The 23,122-nt window shown below is 30.8% G+C and overlaps 1 protein-coding gene across 4 annotated transcripts; it reads right to left on the reverse strand.

Annotated features, from left to right (window-relative positions):
- Positions 1–2,032: 2,032 nt before the first annotated feature.
- LOC139500575 (uncharacterized) lies at positions 2,033–22,726 on the reverse strand. Of its 4 annotated transcripts, none has more exons than XM_071289327.1 (14): positions 19,149–22,726; positions 14,271–14,354; positions 12,606–12,696; positions 10,208–10,363; positions 9,745–9,894; positions 9,146–9,227; positions 7,447–7,491; positions 6,608–6,705; positions 5,906–5,978; positions 5,134–5,216; positions 4,026–4,607; positions 3,508–3,537; positions 3,002–3,076; positions 2,033–2,390 (listed from the first exon to the last, which is right to left on the reverse strand). In XM_071289327.1, exons 2-14 carry the CDS (start codon positions 14,316–14,318, stop codon positions 2,218–2,220), a joined length of 1,686 nt encoding a protein of 561 aa, XP_071145428.1. In that variant the 5' UTR covers positions 14,319–14,354; positions 19,149–22,726; the 3' UTR covers positions 2,033–2,217. The 4 variants fall into 4 exon arrangements, with proteins under 4 accessions (XP_071145428.1, XP_071145427.1, XP_071145430.1 ...); XM_071289326.1 differs by lacking the exon at positions 19,149–22,726 and adding an exon at positions 17,999–18,201; XM_071289329.1 differs by lacking the exon at positions 7,447–7,491 and having other exon boundaries at positions 2,144–2,390; positions 19,149–19,365.
- Positions 22,727–23,122: the final 396 nt, after the last annotated feature.

Below are 23,122 nucleotides of genomic sequence, written 5' to 3' on the forward strand. Positions count from 1 at the left end.
AAGTATTGATAAGTTTTGAGTAAGTATTGATAAGTTTTAAGTAAGTATTGATATCTTTATTTAAGAATCAATAGTATATGTACAAAATACCATTATTGCAAAGAATTAACTAACAAAAATCAACAATGCATAATTTGTTAGTAGCCATTTAAAAGTCAAAACATAAAATGGTGAGATCATATGAGGGACTCGATAATTTCTCAGAGCAATCACATCATTACAACAACTATAAAATGATAAATTCCAGAAAAATGAAGGTGTCATAATACTGGTAAAAACAAAACATCAGTTTACCTATACATCAAATAAAATAAGAACTTTATAAAAACATTTTTCTTTCAGACAATATTTACCATTTAATAATACTGGTAAAAAAACAGTTTACTAATACAAAAAAAATTAAGTCATAAGAAACGAGTGACCGGTGAAAAATCATGTTCTTCCAATTCTTGAACCAATGCATACAAACATCATAAACTTAGTCTTCTGTGCACGAATTTTTTCATTTTTTTCGTGTAAATTTCGTATAATTGTTTTTTTTTAATCGTTCAATTTTGTTGTGAAAATATGGCAGGTAACTAAAGTTCGTGTTTTGAAACCGAAATTTAACGATTGTCACCTGTTTGTCAACAATCGACAAAAAATCTTGATATAACAGGAATATACAAAATACAACAAAAAAAGTGTTAATGTCATAATAATGTACGTTACCATACGTAATCAATATTCAGAATGAATTATTACAGAAATTTACAATACGTTACAAATATTTAATTAGGGACCGACAATTTTCATTTGTTATAATTAAATTAAGAATGAGACATATCATGCATGTTATATCCATAACGTCATTATTGGGCATATGATACATGGGTTATACCTGGGGAAATATCCTATCTGTCTTAAACGTTATTTGAGAATGGTACATATCATGCATGTGTTATACTTAACGTAACAATATGATATCTTTTATATGTGTTTTACTTGAAATAAGAATCAGACATCTCATGTATACGTTGATTGTAACCAAATAAAGAATATGATATTTCATGCATATTATATTCCTAATGTTTAGTTTGGACATAGCATACATGTGTTATAACTTACGTAAGAATTGTTGATATCATCTTCGTACAATGAGCGGTCAGATATATTTACTATTTGAGTTGTCTCCCATTTACTAGAAAAAAATGACTCAAATATGATCGTCTTGTCTTTGTTCGTATAACTTTGTCATGATCTAGGCTGTCTTTACTTTACAAGATCTTTTGTTTCCCGATTGATGTTCCCTCCCTTGTACCCTTATATTCACCGCATATATATGCATAATACGTATGTTTGATAAGTCAGTTTCAAAAGTTTAGCTGGTATGAACAGTAAGATAGTAATACACGAAACTTGCATTATAAGTACAATCTGTAATGCTTTAACAAATATATATAAATAACAGGTACATACATGTATATAATAGGAACACATAATAGGGTTAATAAAAGTCATTATATAATGCAGGCACTGTGTAAATTGCAATTGCCCTACTTAGTAAAAAATTAGTAAAGCTACAAACTCTCTTATTGAAGATACTATCGATCGTTCATGTCCTAGATTTTCCAGGGTTTTATCGATAAGTTTGATAAACATGTTTACACGTATACACTTGGTATACTTATTCGTCTTTATTTAAAACTTGTATACCTTTAATGACGCACGTGCTCTCACTTGAATTTGTATTCATGTGAATATACACTTCACTTCCTTTATAAAAATCTTCTAACTACTATATATTTGTTTAGGGGGCAGCTGAAGGACGCCTCCGGGTGCGGGAATTTCTCGCTACATTGAAGACCTGTTGGTGACTTTCTGCTGTTGTTTTTTTTTCTATGGTCGGGTTGTTGTCTCTTTGGCACATTCCCCATTTCCATTCTCAATTTTATTGTAAATGTTTCAGAATCACCGTCGGTGCTGTTTATTGTCGCCTTTTTTATCACAGAATTTGATATAGTAGATCTGTTATTCAATCACAATAAAATTGTGCTATTTGGAGTTTGATTAACCGAATGACATTGAAAACCTATCAATCAAGATGATTTCATGACCATCAGAGATATTATTTGTGTTTCAAGATTTTCAAATTTGTTCGTCCACGTTCATGTGTTGGCATACAACTTTAATGTCTCTAATAGTTATATATAATTTCAGAACTTTAATAATAAAGTTTCAATTCTGTCTGTTGCCACTGTCAAAGACTCCACTATCATTTTTAACGATAATCTGCTTAGGTTCAATATATTCACTATGATCGGATGGAGTTGTCTGTCCTGTTAATTTGAAATTAACCATTTCTAGACAGCTTGTCATGCTCTCTGTACCCTCTGTATTTCGATCAGAAACTGCAATTACAAACACACACCATAACATTTAATGCTTATCCAAAAGTAAGTATAATGTCTTTAACTTGTTAATCAAATGTCTCTGTTATCTATAAATAAATATGTGTTTGATACTATGTTTAAAGAGGCTACAATTATCTTGTAGGTTATAAACTATTCACAAAGAGATATTCCGCGCTTTCATGGAGTTTTGATAGGAAAATGCCAAATGCTAAGTTAAAAGTCAAACAATGAAAACTATGCAAAGTATTCAAAGTCAACGAACCATTTCGAAGGTGCAAGGGAATACATCCCCTCTATAAATAAAGGAACTTCATGCAAAATACCATTTACGTATCGTTTTTCGTACCATTAGATGACCTTAACGCGATTCAGCATGGAAAACAAATCTCAACGGAAAAAGCAACATGACAAATCCTTTACAACTGCTCACCAACTATCATAGACCTATCGAGAGTGTTGCACATAATCACAGTCTTATAAATTGTTGGCAAAACTTTTGCTGGAAACGGAACGCATAATTCTTCTATTACGCCGTAGCACAACAAACATTATAATCTTCATTTGTAACCAACTATCACAGAATACTTTCAAAGTAGTTATATACATACCCGAAACTAATTCTTCATATTTTTGTAAAGAAACTTGGTCTTTATTCTCTGACATTGGTGAACGGTCTGGAATATCTGAACAATACAATACAGATCTATCAGTTTAGTCAAATAGCAAATAAACCAATCAATGTTTTGCAATCTATTTAATCATTCTTTCATGGATAAATAATTTTCGAATTAATCAATAATGACTGTTTTAACATTTGAAAATATATATATATATATATATATTTAGTGTTTGCTGCATTGTTAGGTCGCTATCATAGTCATTGTTTTCTTATTGGAGTAAGTTAGTTTTACAAAGCTTTTCATTGTTGAAGGTCGAATGGTGACCTTTAGTTTCTTACATCTGAATCATTTTGTCTCTTGTGTATATTTGTCTCTGTGGAATTTTACCACAACTTCATTTTTTTTATATTGTAGTTGAAAGAACAGAGGAAAAAATAATGGTTGGAATACAAATGTTCTTGTGGGTTTCGTTTCATATTGTTTAATGGACTTACTATCAGAATAGTATCCACTACTTGGTTCGTCTGAAAATGAAAAGTATAATAACATTTCAAAAGCTTGTAGTGATGAACTACTGATAGTATTCTATTAATATAAGACGAAACAATCGAAAATCAAAGTATATACCAAGTGTTGATAGACAAACAGGCTAACATAAGACATAGTTCCCTGTTTTATTTTATTACACATAGGTACACAAAAATCTAAACTTGATACTAACAATCTGTAGTATATGACTCAAACCGTTCCATATTAACAATGAGAGTCGCATCACCAATTGGAAGATTCTCGTTCAGGGCAGTGATGTTAAAATCGTCAAAAAACGACAAAAAATATGCTCCCTCATTTGAAATTAATCTCGGTTTTGTCAGATAAATATTTTGCGATCTATCTAAAGCAGTGGTAACATCTTTGACCAAAATAATATTTATGGGTGAGACTAATACCACTTTTTTATGAATAAAATCGTAATACTCCATGACGTATTTTAATTATATATCTGAAGTGTTACCTCTGTTATGAACAAATAAGTCTCCTCCACTTTTATCCCCTCGATCATCAGAGACTTGTGCTACAGGAGTGCAGCTGTGTTCTGTCAATGAATACCGTTCTGATGAATGTTGTTGCATACTACCATCGTCTAAAATTTCAACATGCGCTAATTCCACATTTTCTTGCATTTGTTCTTGACCGTCTTGATTTTCTGATTGGTGTATATTGACAATATTTGTATTGTTGTCATTTAATTGTGATCCTGGAGGTACGTGATGCCCAGATGAATAATCATAGGAGGAAGATGAAATTTCACTATTTTTATCAAAATATTTCGTAATGGCTTTTGGTAGATCGTCAACAATATCACTATCTTTCACTTGATTTTGATATCTTTTGTCCTTAGACGATGCATTCTGTCGAGAACTGTTATTATTAGCAAAATCGGAATCATTGGTATTTTTGTTGTTTTGACCTTCAACATTGTCCAGACTACCAACAATGTCATTATCTTCCCGATTCCTATCTTCAACATTGTCATTGACACACATATCATTTTGAGGCGGAACCAGGGGTCTTCCTTGTTCTATGAAATTTATCTCTGAAAATTAATTAATCCTCAATAAACAGATACACCACTAGCTAGGTAGCACATTTGATTGTCTAACGATTTATGTGTATTTCATTGCTATTGCTTATTTTTTTAGCTGACATATTTCATTATTTTTTTCAAATTTGAAAATCGTGACGAACAAAGCAGTTTTTTTCGTTTTTGTATTGTGTAAGCCAAACATACCTCTGAATTGTTTAAATTCTTCGTGTCAATGTGTTCATCTATTGTTCATTTGTATACGTAATAGTGTTGAATTTTTTTCTTCTGATGTACAGAGAAATGGCAAATGTGGCTTTGCGTTTTTTCTCTTTTTTTAACTTCTAAATGTAAATTTGTTAGAAATGTAAGTTTATTTTCCTTGCTCAGTATCTAAGTTTATTTTCTTTAGATTTATTATTTTTTTATATATTATTTTGTTCAGATTACGCGGTGTTGAATGAGTTCAATGTGTACATATTTATAAAACATTAAATGACTGCCTGTCGTAATGACAAATGTCACAATATAGTTTTACCTTGATCTTTTTTACGTCTTTGGTTTCGTAAAACTATGATAAGGACTATGGCGAGTATAACAAGAACAGCCAAAACTATAATTCTACAAATAAAGAAACAATGAGCAATTTGTCTTCGAATGTTAATTACCTATTATCCGTTAAAAATTGCCAAGAAATTATGTTGTTTTAGTACAATTATCTTGAGAGTGAACATGGTAAATTACTTGTCAATTCAAAATTTTCCGTCTCTTTTTAGATAGAATCTGCATGCATTCTAAAATATTTAACATCTATATAAAAATCCCAATTTATATGTATTTTTGAATATAGTATCCTTGTATTGTTTTTTAACGTATACGAAGGTTGATGACAAAGCTTTTAAAAGACATATAGTAAAGCAAAGTTCTCAGAATCAGTGTCTGTATATTTTAGAAGTAAAAAGTGTGTCTTCTAAAGAACATTTTGTTCTGTTTAATGGTCAGATTGATCTCCAGTTTTGTGTTAGCAGTTTAGTAAATTCATTTTTGCTGAAGCCTTTTGTACACTCAGCGGCGTGCTTGTGTTATATTTCAACAAACCATATTGTCACAAAACAATCTTCCAATAATATTTACATAGTTGTGCCTTGAAAATTTCCAACAAAATATTTGCCAAAAACAAACATTTTAACAACCTTATTTTGTTCCATTTAAATACGCATATCTTCGTTGATTGAAGGTTAAAAAAATAATACGTTAAAAGCACCAGCTAAAAAAAAATTTCTGAAACTGACAAAATTAAAAATGCTTACACTGCTATCAATTTGTTTGAAGATCCTGTAATAGTTGACACAGTTGTATCTTCTCTACTTTGAGTTATTATGCCTGTGCAATGATAAATGACGTGTATAATCTGACTAAATTATGATGGATATAAAATATTATTTAACATATCTCGTACAATATGAATACAGAATCATAACATCTCATATCTCATGGTAATCGAAATGCGATAAATACAACAGGATAAAAATCTGAATGAACACAAAATTAATCACGTGTGTTATGTTTTCTTGTCGCACGTGTTGTCGCTGACATTGCGTTTAATATTTCATTGTATATGAAAAGATCCGATTTGATTGAAATTACTGCTTTAAAATTATACTTTTCAGTTTATAAATTATTTTAAAGTACACAATCCTTTTTTTTTTTTAACTTGGTTACCAAAGACAGATATACAACACATTAGACATTTTTTGGTATTTTATGTCTAAAACCTGTCTTCCAAAACTCAGAAACCTACAAAAGCCGACTGTTGGTAACTTTTTATATCATTTTTTCGAAATATCGCATTCGGTTCAAAATACATTGGTATAATTTCAGAAATATACATTCATGATATATAGGCATAAGCAATTATAATAGAAAGCTGACTTTTCACAATTACCATTTTATTTAAGTATCTTTGTTCATTGCGGTTTCGTGTTTAAAGTTACATTTAGGGAATATTTTACCTTTTGATTGCGTTATACTATTACTTGGAACCAGAGTCACGATTGATTGTCTGTCTGCCAACGTAGGTAGCTTTTTGCCAGTTGTAACGTCTTGTCCACTATAAAACAGGAAATGAATTATTCATTTAAGGAAACTTATATAACCAAGACCTTTTATATGTAGTTGTTTTGTCTCATATTACCACACATCAGTAGAATTAATTGTGTTACAAATTTCTCTTTTAATTATTTCAGTAGAATAGAGATATTGTTACTTCTCATTTATAATACATTTTTCCTTTTAATACTAATTATATATAAGTTTAGTAATAAAATATAAACTATAAAAACTTCAAAGCGCGTTTGTGAATTGATATTCATGAGGAACGTTTAAACTGTAATGTTTGAAAGCCAAGGATGTATAGAAACCAAAACAGTTTCAGAGTTGCAGAACATAAAAGGCAAAATCTATGTAAATAGGTATCAAGATTATAATTTAGTACAACAGACGCGCGTTTCGTCTACATAAGACTAACCAGTGGCGCTCAGATCAATATTGTTATAAAGCCAAACAAGAACAAAGTTGAAGAGCATTGAGGACCCAAAATTCTAAAAAATTGTGCCAAATACGTCTAAGGTAATATTTTCCTGGGATAAGAAAATCCTTAGTTTTTCGAAACATTCAAAGTTTTGTAACAGGAAATTTATAAAAATTACCATATAATTGATATTCATGTCAACATCGACGTGCTGACTACTGGGCTTGTGATACCCTCGGGAAGCTCAACCTAAACTTATCTGGTGGAGTTGAATATTTAGCAGAGGTTAATGTAAAATTGATTTTTACAAAACATACGTACTTTTGAGTTTTCATAGACGTTAAAGGTCGTCGTGTTGCCTTTATACTGCAAAATATATACCAGCTGTTATGACATGATTAACAAAATTAATGCATGATGAAGTTGTGAACCTTTTTATTAGAAAACACACAAATGACTGTGTATTGAAAAAAGTTTGATCAATAGTCAACTCTGAGGAAAATTGAAATCGAAATCTTTAATCAAATGAGAAAAATCAAAAGCTCAAACACATGAAACAAATTGATAACAAAAGAGGGGCGAAAGATACCCAACTCATATACCAACTGACATATCCCTGACTTGGTACAGGTATTTTCCGATGTAGTAAAGAGCAAAGAGAAATAGGAAACAAAAGCTACAATAATTTATCATAATGCTCTGAATATTTTGTTAACTGTGAACTGATACCGAATTACGAATTGCAGTAAAAATGTTCAAATGTGTGGTCCAACCAATGCAAAACGGGAGCAAATTACAGTCACCAATAAAATCAATATATAGCTAATAGACTTGCCTGGAAAGGTCAGTGATACGATAAAAAGTAAAATATCACCAAACTCAGAAAACAATTCAAAAAGGAAAGTTCCTTATCAAATGGAAAAATAAAACGTTCAAACACATCAAACAAATGGGGAAAAAACTGTCATATTCATGACTGGGAACAGGCATTTCCAGATGGATTATCATGAAATGTTTAAATCATTCAAAACTTTAAGATGTTTTTACCGCTAGGTTTCGATGTCGTTAGCCAGATTTGGTACAAATCTTTGATTATTTTTGTTCTTTTAATGTTCTTCAACTTTTTGTTTGCCTTTCAGCTGATTTGCTTTCTCTAAATCAATTTGTGAATTGTTAACAGCAGTATACGACTTTTGCCTTTATTCGTTTCAAACAGCACTAATAATTTTAATTTAAACGAAATCCGTGTCCATATCTGGGTATCTTTGATGAGTGTTTAGCGGAATGACAATTGTTCAACACTTCGGAGTGTATCTTTAAAACTCAATGTCAGTGACAGACAGTCTTATTCTTTGTAACCAATGCTTTCCTATGAAAAAAGTATCCATATCCCAAGGGTTGTATATCTTGGACTGATGAAGGGGGAAATAATTTAGAACAAAATCAGATGCTAAAGCCTATATATCGTCTTAAATAATAATAATTGTTATAGAGTAAATAAGGATACGTTGAGGAGATTTTAAAAAAAAAAAAAGTTGCAAGTCTTCGGCAAATTTTCAAACATTCTTTTCAAACAACTGATTATTGAATATCCAGGTCTTAATTGAGATAGGCCCATATGTAGCTTAGCCATTTACGCTGAAAATATGCATTTTGTAGTACGGGGTCAAACTTGGTTGTACCTGTAGCAGCGTAAACATCTCATACAGCCAAATAAATACATTGCATCATAAATAGCTGCTTATAGTTGGTCTGGGAAATGATTTATTGATTCATTGGCTTCGACAAAAATATGTACAATGAATATTGTTCGTTAACAATACTGTTCTTCAGATTTAAAGTATTTTCTAATTTTTTTTCAGTTTGTTTAAAGATTTGTATTGCCAAAGGCTTTGCAATATACATAACCATTCCTTTGTAATAGTTTCAAATAAATTTCAGAACGATAGATATTCATATAGCTAATATTACAGTATGAATAAATAAAAAAGTAAACGTATTGTAAGGAAGAGATTTGTACCTTTCAACTGTTACCGGGATAGGATAACACGGGCCACAACCGGTTTTGTTCTTCATTGTACCTGGTGAACATTTGACACATGCTGTAATAATCAAGAAGAGAGCATGAAATTTGAATGTATCTTCGACCTAGCTCATTATATCTATTTGTCATTGCCATTTAAAAATAATATTTGTTGGATTATGGTAAATGACTACAATAACAAAAATACTGAACTCCGAGGAAAACATTTAACGGGAATTCCCGAAGCAAATGGTAAAACCAAAATGTCAATCTCATCAAATGAATGTGTAACAACTGTTGTAATCCTGACTTGTTACAGTCATTTTCTGGTGTATAAATAGTGGTTTTATAGCTAACTAAACCTCTCAATTTTATTATATTGCAAACGATGACAAAAACCGGAAAAATCTGTTAATCATATACATGTATAATGTATCTAAGAAAACAATCCAAAAATTACAAAATGAATAAGTGTAACTAACTTTACCGAAATGGTTTGTTTTTAAATTCATAGTATTTTTAAAAACGTTTATAAGTGATAACCGTGCTACGACAAATTTGAAAAAATAGGATTTATAAAGACAATCACTACTCACTTCCATTTTTATGTAAACTTTCATTTATGCCACATTCACGTGAATTGCTACAGGCACATGGGTCGCCATAGTAACACTCGTCTGTATTACACTTACAATACTTGGCAAAAGTACAAGCTTTGGCTCCGTATTCTCGGCTAGGTTCAATATCTGAAATGTTTAATAAATACAGGAAAAATGGCAGCATTAAATTAGTAAGGTGTAAACAAAAAAGGAGTTTCTTTCTGGGATATCTGAGAAGGCAAACAAACAAAATAATAAGGTTTAGTTACCGTCAAAATTGTTTAATTATTCAATTTTTCAGATTCAAATTTGTTTTTAGTTTATAAAAAAATTGTTTCAGTTGTAAAAGGGTTGTGGGACACATACAAAAACTCTGATTTGAAAAATGAAAAACAGAATCAATTTTAAAATAGGATATGTTGAGTGGAAATAGATCAAATAAAATTGTTTAGATAGATACCATGTGCAGCACAATTATCCTCATTTCTATTCTCAAAACACGTTGTTATAGTCTGATCAACTGTAGACTGTATATAATCAGGTTGGACAAGTCCTGGTGGACATGATGTACAGATATCGTTTGTGTATTCAACTTTGCATGGTAAAATTTCATGTCCTACAAATAGATAATGTCAAATATATTATAAAAACAAATGCTCTAACTGATTATCGTACAAAACATATTTACAAATCATTATGTTCATATTTTCATGAAGACATCTTTTATATTGTGTTTGCTCAATCATTTGGGATTATTTATGGTTGACATACTCTTGTTGCATAATGTACAGCGGTTAACATGTTTAGTTAGGAGAATCAGTGATGGTTGATAATTTAGTTTTTTAATGAACAAATTTTCAAACTGATCATCACATATTATGAGATAAAATGTACCAGTGATACAAGTAAAATACCGACATTAACTGTACAAAGGCAGTATAGTGACTTGTTAGTTTAAATGTACCAATGGTATAAGTAAAACATCGACATTGTTGGCACAATGGTAGTATAGTGATTATTTATTTAAAATGTCGAAATTCAGGTTTAAAAAAATAAACATGTAGACCGTGGTTAAAAGGTATGACTCTTAGTTGTTAATCGAATATTTGATGTCCATTTTTTTAATGAGTAAATTTTAACCGTCACATGATCATTTGAAAAAAATGCATCATAATTTCCACTTTAGAAATTATACTTATTGCTTTACTGCTGCAATATCTTGATTGGCTAAGTATATATTCGATATGTATGATTTAAATCTACTTCTATGCAGGTATAACATGGATGATTTAAATCTACTTCTATGCAGGTATAACATGGATGATTTAAATCTACTTCTATACAGGTATAACATGGATGATTTAAATCTACTTCTATGCAGGTATAACATGGATGATTTAAATCTACTTCTATACAGGTATAACATGGATGATTTAAATCTACTTCTATACAGGTATAACATGGATGATTTAAACCTACTTCTATACAGGTATAACATGGATGATTTAAACCTACTTCTATACAGGTATAACATGGATGATTTAAATCTACTTCTATACAGGTATAACATGGATGATTTAAATCTACTTCTATGCAGGTATAACATGGATGATTTAAATCTACTTCTATACAGGTATAACATGGATGATTTAAATCTACTTCTATACAGGTATAACATGGATGATTTAAACCTACTTCTATACAGGTATAACATGGATGATTTAAACCTACTTCTATACAGGTATAACATGGATGATTTAAACCTACTTCTATGCAGGTATAACATGGATGATTTAAATCTACTTCTATGCAGGTATAACATGGATGATTTAAATCTACTTCTATGCAGGTATAACATGGATGATTTAAATCTACTTCTATGCAGGTATAACATGGATGATTTAAATCTACTTCTATGCAGGTATAACATGGATGATTTAAATCTACTTCTATGCAGGTATAACATGGATGATTTAAATCTACTTCTATGCAGGTATAACATGGATGATTTAAATCTACTTCTATGCAGGTATAACATGGATGATTTAAATCTACTTCTATGCAGGTATAACATGGATGATTTAAATCTACTTCTATGCAGGTATAACATGGATGATTTAAATCTACTTCTATGCAGGTATAACATGGATGATTTAAATCTACTTCTATGCAGGTATAACATGGATGATTTAAATCTACTTCTATACAGGTATAACATGGATGATTTAAATCTACTTCTATACAGGTATAACATGGATGATTTAAATCTACTTCTATACAGGTATAACATGGATGATTTAAATCTACTTCTATACAGGTATAACATGGATGATTTAAATCTACTTCTATACAGGTATAACATGGATGATTTAAATCTACTTCTATACAGGTATAACATGGATGATTTAAATCTACTTCTATACAGGTATAACATCGTCATTCTTAATGATGTTTGCTTCTTTTGTTTTAAAATAACAAACTTTTTAAAGACTGTTATAAATTTATAGTATATAAGTTAAGGAGCTAGTAAGCAGAAAAAAGGTCTGTGTGCTTGTTTTGGAGATATAAGCCATTGAAAATTTGGCGGGAAATGATTCTCCCTAGACTTTTCATCCATTAAACATTGTCACCCTTTTCTTTTTAAGAAATATGAAAAAATGACAAGGATGTTTTTAGTATTTTCAAATATTGCTTTTTAAACTATATGTAATGAAATCATGAAAATAAAAGTAAGAGTTAGCAGGTGACATTTTCAAATGTCACTATATGTATAAAACAAAAGGATTTCGAATTGCTGGCAAAGGTGGAAAAGCATGAGCAGAGAACATACTTGATCAACATTACTCGCATCGACTTACCCGGTTTACAGTAAGATATAGGTATACAGCGCCTAGTTGCATTTCCAATTTTTCGTACGATATATTGTTTAGTAGTCTCACAAAATCCAATCTACAAAGTTAAAATATTTTCATATATATTCATTGGCGTTTCTGTTAAGATTTCCTTATAAGCATGATAAGTATATAACATATTGTCCATTAGTTGAATAAAAGTTGTCCCCATATTTGATATAATGCCTGCATGTGATAAGTCGTTAGTGCTGATACTAGGAGGATGCAATTTTCTTTAACTTTTAAAGATCATGTAATGGTTATGCTCTCAGACTGTATTTACCTTTTGAGCATAACATATTGAGCGTTCCTGATGCAAAGTATTACAGAAATACGTACACCGTATATTTCAAAATTTCGCTTAGGTTTTTCCTACATTTGAGAGCGCATTTCTCTCCTAATTTTAAAGATATGATATCCGTAAGTTTGTTAAAAAATGGAATGGAAATGGGGAATGTGTCAAAAAGACAACAACCCGACCAAAGAGCAGAAAACAGTAGAAGATAACCAATGGGCCTTTAACACAGCAAAAGAATCCCGTACCATGAGGATCAATTATCGTGAGTTTTCTTGCATTTATTTGTGATGTATGTTAGCGCTATAAAACCAGGATTAATCCACCATTTTCTACATTTGAAAATGCCTGTACCAAGTCAGGTATATGACAGTTCTTATCCATTCGTTTTTGATGCGTTTTGTTATTTGATTATGTCATGTGATTATGGACTTTCCGAATTGATTTTCCTCTAAGTTCAGTATTTTTGTGATTTTACTTTTTCCTGAAATGTAATGTTGTCATTTTAGTAGTATTTTTAACATTGCCATTAAGCGCGAGGGTTGGCTAGCCATAAATTCAGGTTCAATCCACCTTTTTTTCATTATGTTCTGTACAAAGTCAGGATTATGGCAGTTATTAGCAAATTGCTCGTTAATAAGTATGTTGCATTTGGCGTTTGTTTTTGTTGCACTGCGAAATTCAATGGTTCTTTTGTTCCGTTGTTTTCCTCTCATTTGATGTGTTAACCTCGGTTTTATTTTGTAGCCCGGATTAGTTTTCTCTCAATTTATTCATGACTTTGAACAGCCGTATGCTACTGTTGCCATTATTCAGATTCAGTTGGTCCCTAAATTAAAATGTATACTAGTGCAGTGATAATGAAAGTCATATTAAACTCCAAAATATATAAATGAACTAAAATTAAAACTCCTACAAGACTTATATAGGGATAGGCGGGAAAATGCGACAACAGTAACGTTATTATATCCCTTTCATATCTTAGGATATCTTATTAGCTAGATTAACCATAATGAAATATAAGTAAATAATACTTATAAAATTTTCTCCATAATACAAAATAAATAAGTACAATTAATAGTATAATGATCATGCATGAAAAAAAGACAGTTTATAGAATTTATTACTAGTTTTAGCTAAATAAAGAAGAGAACAGTTTAAAAAAAGAAGGAATGATAGAACAAAATGCAAAATAATGAAAAGCAGTATGGAAAATGAGGGATAGTTTTGAATAAAAAATACTAATGTTGAAATAGAAGCAACGTAACAAGCAGGTTGTGATGCTCCATCGGTAACGGTTAATGTAAAAAGTATTCTTATCATTTAAAACTACTCACCAACAGTAAAGCTATTACCAGAAAGCGCAAGGTCCTCATGATTTGCATTTTATTTTGCGTTATAGAACCTCTAGATACAATAATCTACAAAATATACAAATACATGATAGATCGTGATATAGAAACGGTAGCAATTGTGTTTAATTAGTGTATTGTTAAAGTGTTTAAAGTGGTGAACGAAAAGTACGGATATAGTAGCACTTTTAAAAAGGACACTTTGCAATGTGTCCTTATATCTAGAGTGGATGATCTTCTGCGAAAAAAAGTTTCTAGTTATTATCAATTTGTTGGATGTGTTTGAAAATTTGATTTAATCATTTGAGTAGGGACTTCACGTTTAAGTTTGACCAGACATTGCATTTACGTATCAATAAAGAGTAAATACGAAGGGCAACATATTTTCTTACCTTTCCATTTGTATGGGTTTGCCTTCATTTATTTTTTTTTACATTACCTGTCGTTCTCTTATCTACTTACCAGTTTTGTTTATTTGTTTTCTTCCACATTGAAGATGATATTCCTTATGAAACGTTAGGGGTCTTTTTTTGTATATCTTACGGTTAGTTTATGGCTTATACGGACCTAAATGTATTTGATCAAAGATGGTATTTTCAATTATGAAAAGTTTCTTCTATAATCTTATTGTTTGTTTGTTTATAGAAAGTCCATCAATTTTTTCAAGAAATTTTATTGTTTTGTATTTAAAAAGTTCCATATTTAGTTTCAGTGGTAATTAAATTTCACATTATATTTTTCTCAAGCGGAAATAAGTAGATAAACAAAATTCCGATTGTACTTAATGCCCTTCAATAATGTAGCTCATATATAATTGTGCTAATCTGAGAAATGATTGCAATCCGAATTTATATTTGTTGGGCAATTGCTAAATATTTTTCAGAATAAAAATAGAAAACCTTCGCCGAGTCTGCTTTTGGTAACATATCTGTTTGACTATCATCTGAATGAATGAAAACTCGATTTAACGAGCAGGTTTGTTTTAAGAACTTCTAAGCTAAAACACATTTCCTTGTTGTTTGACGGTCAAAACAATTGTACAAACAAAAGATGTATACAGTAACAAACTACAACCACTTAATTAAAGTCTCCTGACTTTGCACATACAAGGTGTGGCGGGGATAAATATTTATGCGGCGCCCAACCCTGAACATAACAGAAATCGAAAGAATATATATAAACCGTTACGTACACTAGTAATGACTTCAAACAGGAAACAATAGATATGTTATGCCTTAAAAACATGTATATCTAACACAAAGCCCTATTTAAAAAAAACACTGACCGCACCTAGTGAATGTTTGAGATATGCTATGTTGCCTTCTTGACATTACTATTTAAGTAAGAGTGGTTTCTGCATTATTCCTTTTGAATTTGGAAATTTGTTGTTAGTTTTAGATACACGTATATTTTTGTTAATTTAAATTCTTTTTTAAAACTTCCTAAAACGATTAAAGATTTTAAGAACATTGTTAATTGTTATTAAATGAACTTTGTTGGTCTTAAATTAAATAGTTTACAAAACACAATTACCCTTCTTTTTCCGCGAAACGCCCACGTGTTGCCTTCCTTTTAAAGTTCACGACCTACATACATTGCAAAATACATCATTAGATATAAGTGTTACATGATTTTTACATGAGTATTTGAATTTTCTTTAGGCTTGCTATGTGTTAGATCGAAAAGTCTATGATACGGTATATATATTTATCGTTAGATATCTTTGTGGTTGGACTTGTGGTTTTGCTTTTTTGTTTTCTTTTCTTTTTTAAATATAGTTTTTTGCTTCTTTTTTTCAGTTTAAAAATTTTGTTAATTTTTCTGCACTTAAAATACTGTATGTTTTGTTCCATTAAGTTCACTCAACAGTATATAAAAAAGGGAATCGAGACGTAAATATTTTAGTTTATTTGATATTTGTGTTATTATCAGTGGTTATATTTTATACAGACGAAACGCGGTCTGGCGTATAAAATCAAAATGCTGGTACCTATTTACACCACTGGGTCGATGCACTGCTGGTGGACGTTTCGTCCCGAATGCATTACCAGCCATATAGTCAGCACTTCTGTGTTGGCATGAATAACAATAATGACAAAGTAAGAAATGAAGACCTATGGAAAAGAGCTGAATAAGAACCTATTGACATCCAAATCAAGAAAAGAAACTGGGTATGGATAGGCCACACACTGCGAAAACCAACAAGCAGCATTACAAGGAAGGCACTTAAGTGGAACCATCAAGCAAAAAGAAACAGAGGACGACCAAGAAACACCTGGCGCAGGGACACAGAATCTGAAATAAAGCAGTAAGGACACAACTGGAACACTTTAGAAAAGCTGTAATTGAGTAAGAGGGAGGGAGTTCGTCAATGGCCTATGCTCCCCGGATGAGCCAAGGACCTAAGTAAGTAAGTAAGTAAACCTCTCTCTTGTATGAAAGTCGCATAAGATTTAACTTAAAGTTTTCAAACAGGAAACTGGAAGTAAACTACATACGGAAATAAAACAGATCGAATTTTACCAAAACTTACTCTCAAACCCTTCAACTTTAAGTATGTAATTTAAATAAAGAGAATATCAATGAATAGTGAGTGGCCGTGTGAATACATTTGAATAATTGTAAACCAATTATCAATGTGTCATGTTTATAAGATTCCTATTAACGAATGAGGAAATGACTGGCTTTCCAACAATATACAAAGTACCAATTAACAAGATGTTTGTTTGCAAGCACAGTAAATAGGTATTGATAAAACTTAGAATTTGTAATATAAAAATTTCAATGACTTCTAGACGTATGGCAATGATATATGGGACATGTGGGAGATTATATCAGTAACATTCAGGAATGATCACTGTACCTCATCAATTTAAAGATCATCCATTGTTTCCGAGGCGCCATCCTATTAGTAAGGAAGTAAATTACCATCAGAAAATATACAATATAAAATAATCCGTTCCGATAATCTATATTTTCAAATTGACATCCTTCTTTTTAGAAGTCTTGTCAATTATTTATTATTATTATATTATATAATTGAAAGTGCAATTCATAACGTTAAGTAAACATGCTTATCCAATTTCCTGTTATCGAAATAAATTGTACAATAAACTGTATAATGATACATATGTCATCTGAACTGCAGCATTTTGTGATGGGGAAAAGTTAAATACATAATTGAATTGCTCGGATAGACAGGATAGACGCGGTTATCTCGACTTACCATTATTACGAAAATATGAACGTTGGAAAGCTCAATTGTAGGTGTAAATATGTGCGAAACTGTAATAACTTAAGCATGTTAAGGAAATTAAATATATCGAACTGTATGTGATAAAATAAAATCAAACACACAAGCCACTTTATTATGTTTATATTTATAGCTTTTATAAAGTATCGCAATAACACATGTACATAAGTTTTCAATTACCTATAAGTATAATAAATACGTTGGAGTATTATTCGTTCTCCTTTACACAAAATAAGTAAAGATAAATATTTAAAAGTAAAGTAAATTTGGGATCCCCTGACCTGATAAGCAAAAAACCGTTATGGAACAGGAAAACGATGTCAAGAGTGTCGAACGTCGTATAATTCAAATTTCGACCATCCAGAGAAAAATCTATTTTAGTATTTGTTCTATATATATATATATTTCAAATATATTAAATGTTCTAACTGTGGATTATTTATAAAAACTTTATACTTACATGTTGTTATGAAGAAGCATTTTATAACAAGTATTCCCTTCAGCTGTCATTTTTTGTAGTTATTAAAACTTTAACACAGTTAAAAGACTTTTACAAGTACACACATTTCTTAAGCGTCCGCTTACATTGTTAATATGATGATTTAAATTTTGGATATAATCTGTAAAAATATGGGGTATTCCTTAGAGGGTATCTACCTGTTCACCAAAATAACAGGTAGTAAAGATGACCTAGATTGCTTGTCTGTTAAGATTTGAAATCTTTTAACAAAATGTATTCATACAATGTCATTCAGGAAAGCAGTTATACTAATAACTATAACTCGATAAATATGTGTTATTATATGACACATAAATTATGTCTTAAGAATGCTATCGATAGGTCATCTTATATTGCATTATGATATATCTACTTATAAAGGGTAGTTTTATATAGTTTTCCGAGTATTACCCGTCTGTCGATTAATTGTTTTAAATCATTTTCATTGACTTCAATATCTACGTAATTTTCATGTTACATGATTTATTTATAATTTTATTCAAAATGTGTAAATTTTATTTTCTTTCAAAAGACGTCATTACGATAAACAAACAATAATGAAACAAACTACTGTAAACAAAACAATCAACAATAGATCCTAATGGGATTTTCTTTCATTTACACTAACTAGAAGCTCATAGGTGCATATGTCGTTTACCGGATATTTTTATTTACAATTGATGCATGAAATAATGCATCCGTTACACTTGTGCTTTAGTTTCAGAGATATAAGTCAAAAACTGCATGTTTCCCTATGTTCTATTTTTAGTCATGTCTGTATGTTGGCAGGAAGGGTCATCGGACGCATTTAAAACTAGATACCCTAATGCTTATTGCGGCCAAGTTTGTTGAAAGTAAGTTCAGAGGAAAACATTTTTGTAAAAGTTAACGACGACAGACGACGGACGACCGACGCCGACACAGGACGCAAAGTGATGAGAAAAGCTCACTTATAGCCCGTAGAGCTTATAAACACAATCCAGATTTTGGATTTTTAATGAAAATAAATCTTCTTTTATTTACCTCCTTTAGTTCGAAAGTTCCACATAATAGTGCTACAGAACGATTATTCTAGGTTTTCTCTTGGTAAATATATGCTAAATATACTTACTAGATCTGTGATCTGATTGTAAGAGCTGTAAATGTTCTTCTCGGCAACATCTATGTTCGTTTCTGTAACAACATTTATCAACAGGTTTGTAAGTATTCCTATAAGCTACAACTGTGCCCAATTATATAGCTTCGTTACTGTATATGCACATGTATTACGAACCACAGTTAATAGCCAAACTCTGTAAGATTTTATCTAATTGAAAAATATATCAAAAGTATCCATTACCCTGATGCGTGTTTAATTTAGAATGGAAAGTTCTCTAATAATACTTGCGATGGGATCAAAACTTGAATAAATCAGTTACAAACAGCAATAATTGTTCTTTCCTAAATTTGAGTAATTTATCAACATATTATAACTAGTTAGTGGATAACCATTAGATATTCTGGGATGTCCGGATTGCCAGGAGGATTGTTTTCCGGATAAATGATTTATTTGTCTTAAGCAGAGTTATTTATTTAAAGTTCTTGGCAGGCCAAGTTATTTATTTTTAAAATCCAAACCCTCTCCTCCTACGATTTGTGTTATCTTATAAATTCTACCAATACCATATTCCTTACGTGTGTTAATCCTACACTGTAGTTAGATGTTTGAATATATATTTTATCGATAATCAAGATATACAATTATAAACACTTATGATCCTATATCCTGTCAGTACATACATAAGAATTTGACATTTCACAATGTTGGTCTAAAAAATATATTCAATAAGGACGTTTACAATTTTTTCTCTTTAACAGGTGTAAAAATTAAAGAATGATCTATCTGATACAATACATTCTCAAATTTCAATAAGTCATGATTTCACAAATACGAATCAGACTTATTAAATAGGGTATACATGGTATAAAGGAAGAAGGAAGTATGACTTTAAGAAAGTGTTGTATCGTCACATAGGTTATCACAGGAAAGAAGTTAAGACTTCTGTGTAACACCTGAATGTTTATTTAATAAATTATATATTAGGGTGTCAAAACTTGCAAACTAGGTAACTTCATTATCTTAATTACCCATGAAAATGAACAATTATTTTGATTATTGTAATGTGAAAGTCCGACTTTAAAAAAACGAAAATGTGCAGTACATTATGAATCAATAAGAATATGTGGTTCAATGATGATTCAGCTTATTTTGGACTTATTTTCACTGAAAAAGTTTAAATGGTATATTCATCTAAAATAGCCTTTGCAACATTTTATTTAACACGTTGAACACAAACAATAACAACAATCCTATAGTTATTATCTTAACATTGTTGTCTTGATTTTTATCATTCGTTTATTGACTTAAAGTAACATTGCATGTATGTTTTATTAGAATAGAAAAATTATTGATTGATAACAATCGCAAGTTTAAGGCACTCCGATATCATGCTTTATACAGAAAAGGGTACAACAAACGTGACTGTACGAGCTTGCCATAGTAATTTTAAAACTATGCATCGAAAAAAAAACCGAAAAGGTTTAAAAAAATTCTATATTTAATGGCAATATCTGAAGCATAACAATGTAATTATAATAGTTGAATTCTTCGTTTTATCGTTTCTTGAGTTGTAATAGCGCTAATCGAGTGCACATTTTTAATATGAGACTTTTCAGTGCGGACTTGACTCTGAAATTGGTATCTGCTGCTTCTCCTAAAAGCATGTGACATTTAGGACTATGATTCGCTCGGAATCAGACAAATGAGTTTAGGTTGGTTGACAGGTTTTCTGTTGAACTGTGGATTGTTAGCTTGTTCATAAGAAAAGCAGAAAAACACGAAACGCCATATGTCCGATTTCGATAAAACTCATAAAATACCAGACATATGATTATGTACACCATATTCTCATTTTCTCCTATAAAACATCATCAAAGATACCAGGCTTATAGTTGTGTAAAACATATGCTCGGTTTTTTGCGACAAAACTCATTAGTGACGCTAGAAGAAATTAAGTATAGGTAATTCATAAAAAAAAGTAAACTATTCTTCTAGTAAAAAAAAAATGAATGCAGTATTGCGTTGACTATTGTGTGGAAATAACAATAGACACTGTGGTTTGAGCTATGTATTTTTTAGAAATGCAACAATGGAATCCGTCATGACCAGACGAAAGGTTATTTCTTCTCACAAATTCGAGTAGTTTGCAAATTTATAGATTGTCTCAATTAAGACTGGCATGAACTCAAAAAGAAATGACAACAGGTACATTAAAAGAGGTCACATAAAAGCGGTACATTTTATTTGGGAGGGTGTAAGGTAAGCAAAAGGTTCAGCATAGTCCTCATCTCTTTGACACGTTATCAAACAAATCCATATAAAAACGTTTTCACTTTTCCTGTTCTTACTTACTTCTAAGGAGATCTGTCATATTTTTGTTTATCAGCCTTCAAAATTGCAATGAACGTGTAATGTACATATGTACTTCATGTTTTTATGCTTGGCAAGTTTCACGCATTTCTTTCTACCATTATTTTTAACATTTATCGGTGCGGTGCTCGTTGGCTTGCAGACACGTTTTTTGCTGTTTTGATGGGGTCTGACCATTTTTTGATTAATCATTGCCATCTTGAGTCAAAAAGCGAGCTTTGTAATCCTCTCCGAACGTTTAAAGATCAGGAAAGTCAATAACCCACTCTTTGTAAGCACTATTGTTTAATTAGTCGTTTTAAACTGTTTATGTATTGTAATGCAGTGTGGATATTTAACTCGGATTCCGCTTACATACTGGTTCAGAATGATTTGAAATACACTTCTCTAAGGATATTTGACGCTGGTGTTGACGTGATGTTGCAGTATGATATGTTGTTTTAAACTGTTCGTAGACTATTTGACTAGTCGTGACAGGTTTTCTATGCATTAATTGGATTACACTATAGATGTTTGACGTTGATCATGTTAGGTTGTTTATGTGTGATATGTATTATACTGATTCATCTTGTAGTACCTAGACTATTTGAAGGTCAAGACAGGTTGTTTCATATTTATCTAGAGGTATTTTACGCTGATCTACGTACTTTATATCACTAATACATATGACGCTGGTCGTGACAGGTTGTTTCGGCATAATATCGCAGTATAGAATGTTTTACGATGATCCTGTCAGGTGATTTCAGTATAATGATTGTATTTTGCTAAGACTAATCATACTACTAGTATAAACTTAAGAATGAATCCCATTTAAATCGATTATTAACTCAATATAAACAGTTTTTTCACATTTAGAATAATCCTAAACAATAAAACTTAACATCTAACATGTTTGCAATGTTAAACTTGCTTGTTTGTAGTTAGGCAGATGCAGATTAATATAGAAAAATTACTGTTCATGCATTTTTAGAAATTATTATCATATATATGACACGGTATTTACTTTTTGGAATCTGTGGAATCGCGCCAGATAAGTTCAGTTCCTATGGGATCAAGCGAAAGTAATTCAAAGAGATATTCTTGTTTTGCTTTCCAATCTTATTGACTTTACTACGAATATGAAGACTTTCGATGCACCAATACGGCGTCACATTTTGGTTTTGTATGATTTCTTTACAGGTCTGATGTGGACTTCAATTGTATATAGCTTTCTCCTGAATGCACATAATTATTGTTACCTTGGATAAAATCAGTAATTATACATAAAAATATAAAATTTAAAGGGAAACCCCACATTTTTAATCCGATAGATTTTTTATGACACATCAAAATATGTTGACCTTAAATATCAAGTTTTATCATGGTGTGTTATCATGGTTATCTAGATCATTAGATAACGTTTTACAAAATACAAGGTGAGGTAAAATAGCACAAACCTGTATTCAAATGATTATTCAATCATTATGTATTAAAAGCATGGGAACCAAACCTTTTTTTAATGACTTTTGACTTTTTCTTCTACAACGATTTTGATGATTTCTTTATGCAGCACAGGTAGATAAAAAAAACATTCCAATGATCATGGCGAATAAGATTTTTACGTAAAAATTATTTTA

The sequence above is a fragment of the Mytilus edulis genome, chromosome 13, assembly GCF_963676685.1.
Source record: "Mytilus edulis chromosome 13, xbMytEdul2.2, whole genome shotgun sequence".
Lineage (NCBI taxonomy): Eukaryota > Metazoa > Mollusca > Bivalvia > Mytilida > Mytilidae > Mytilus > Mytilus edulis.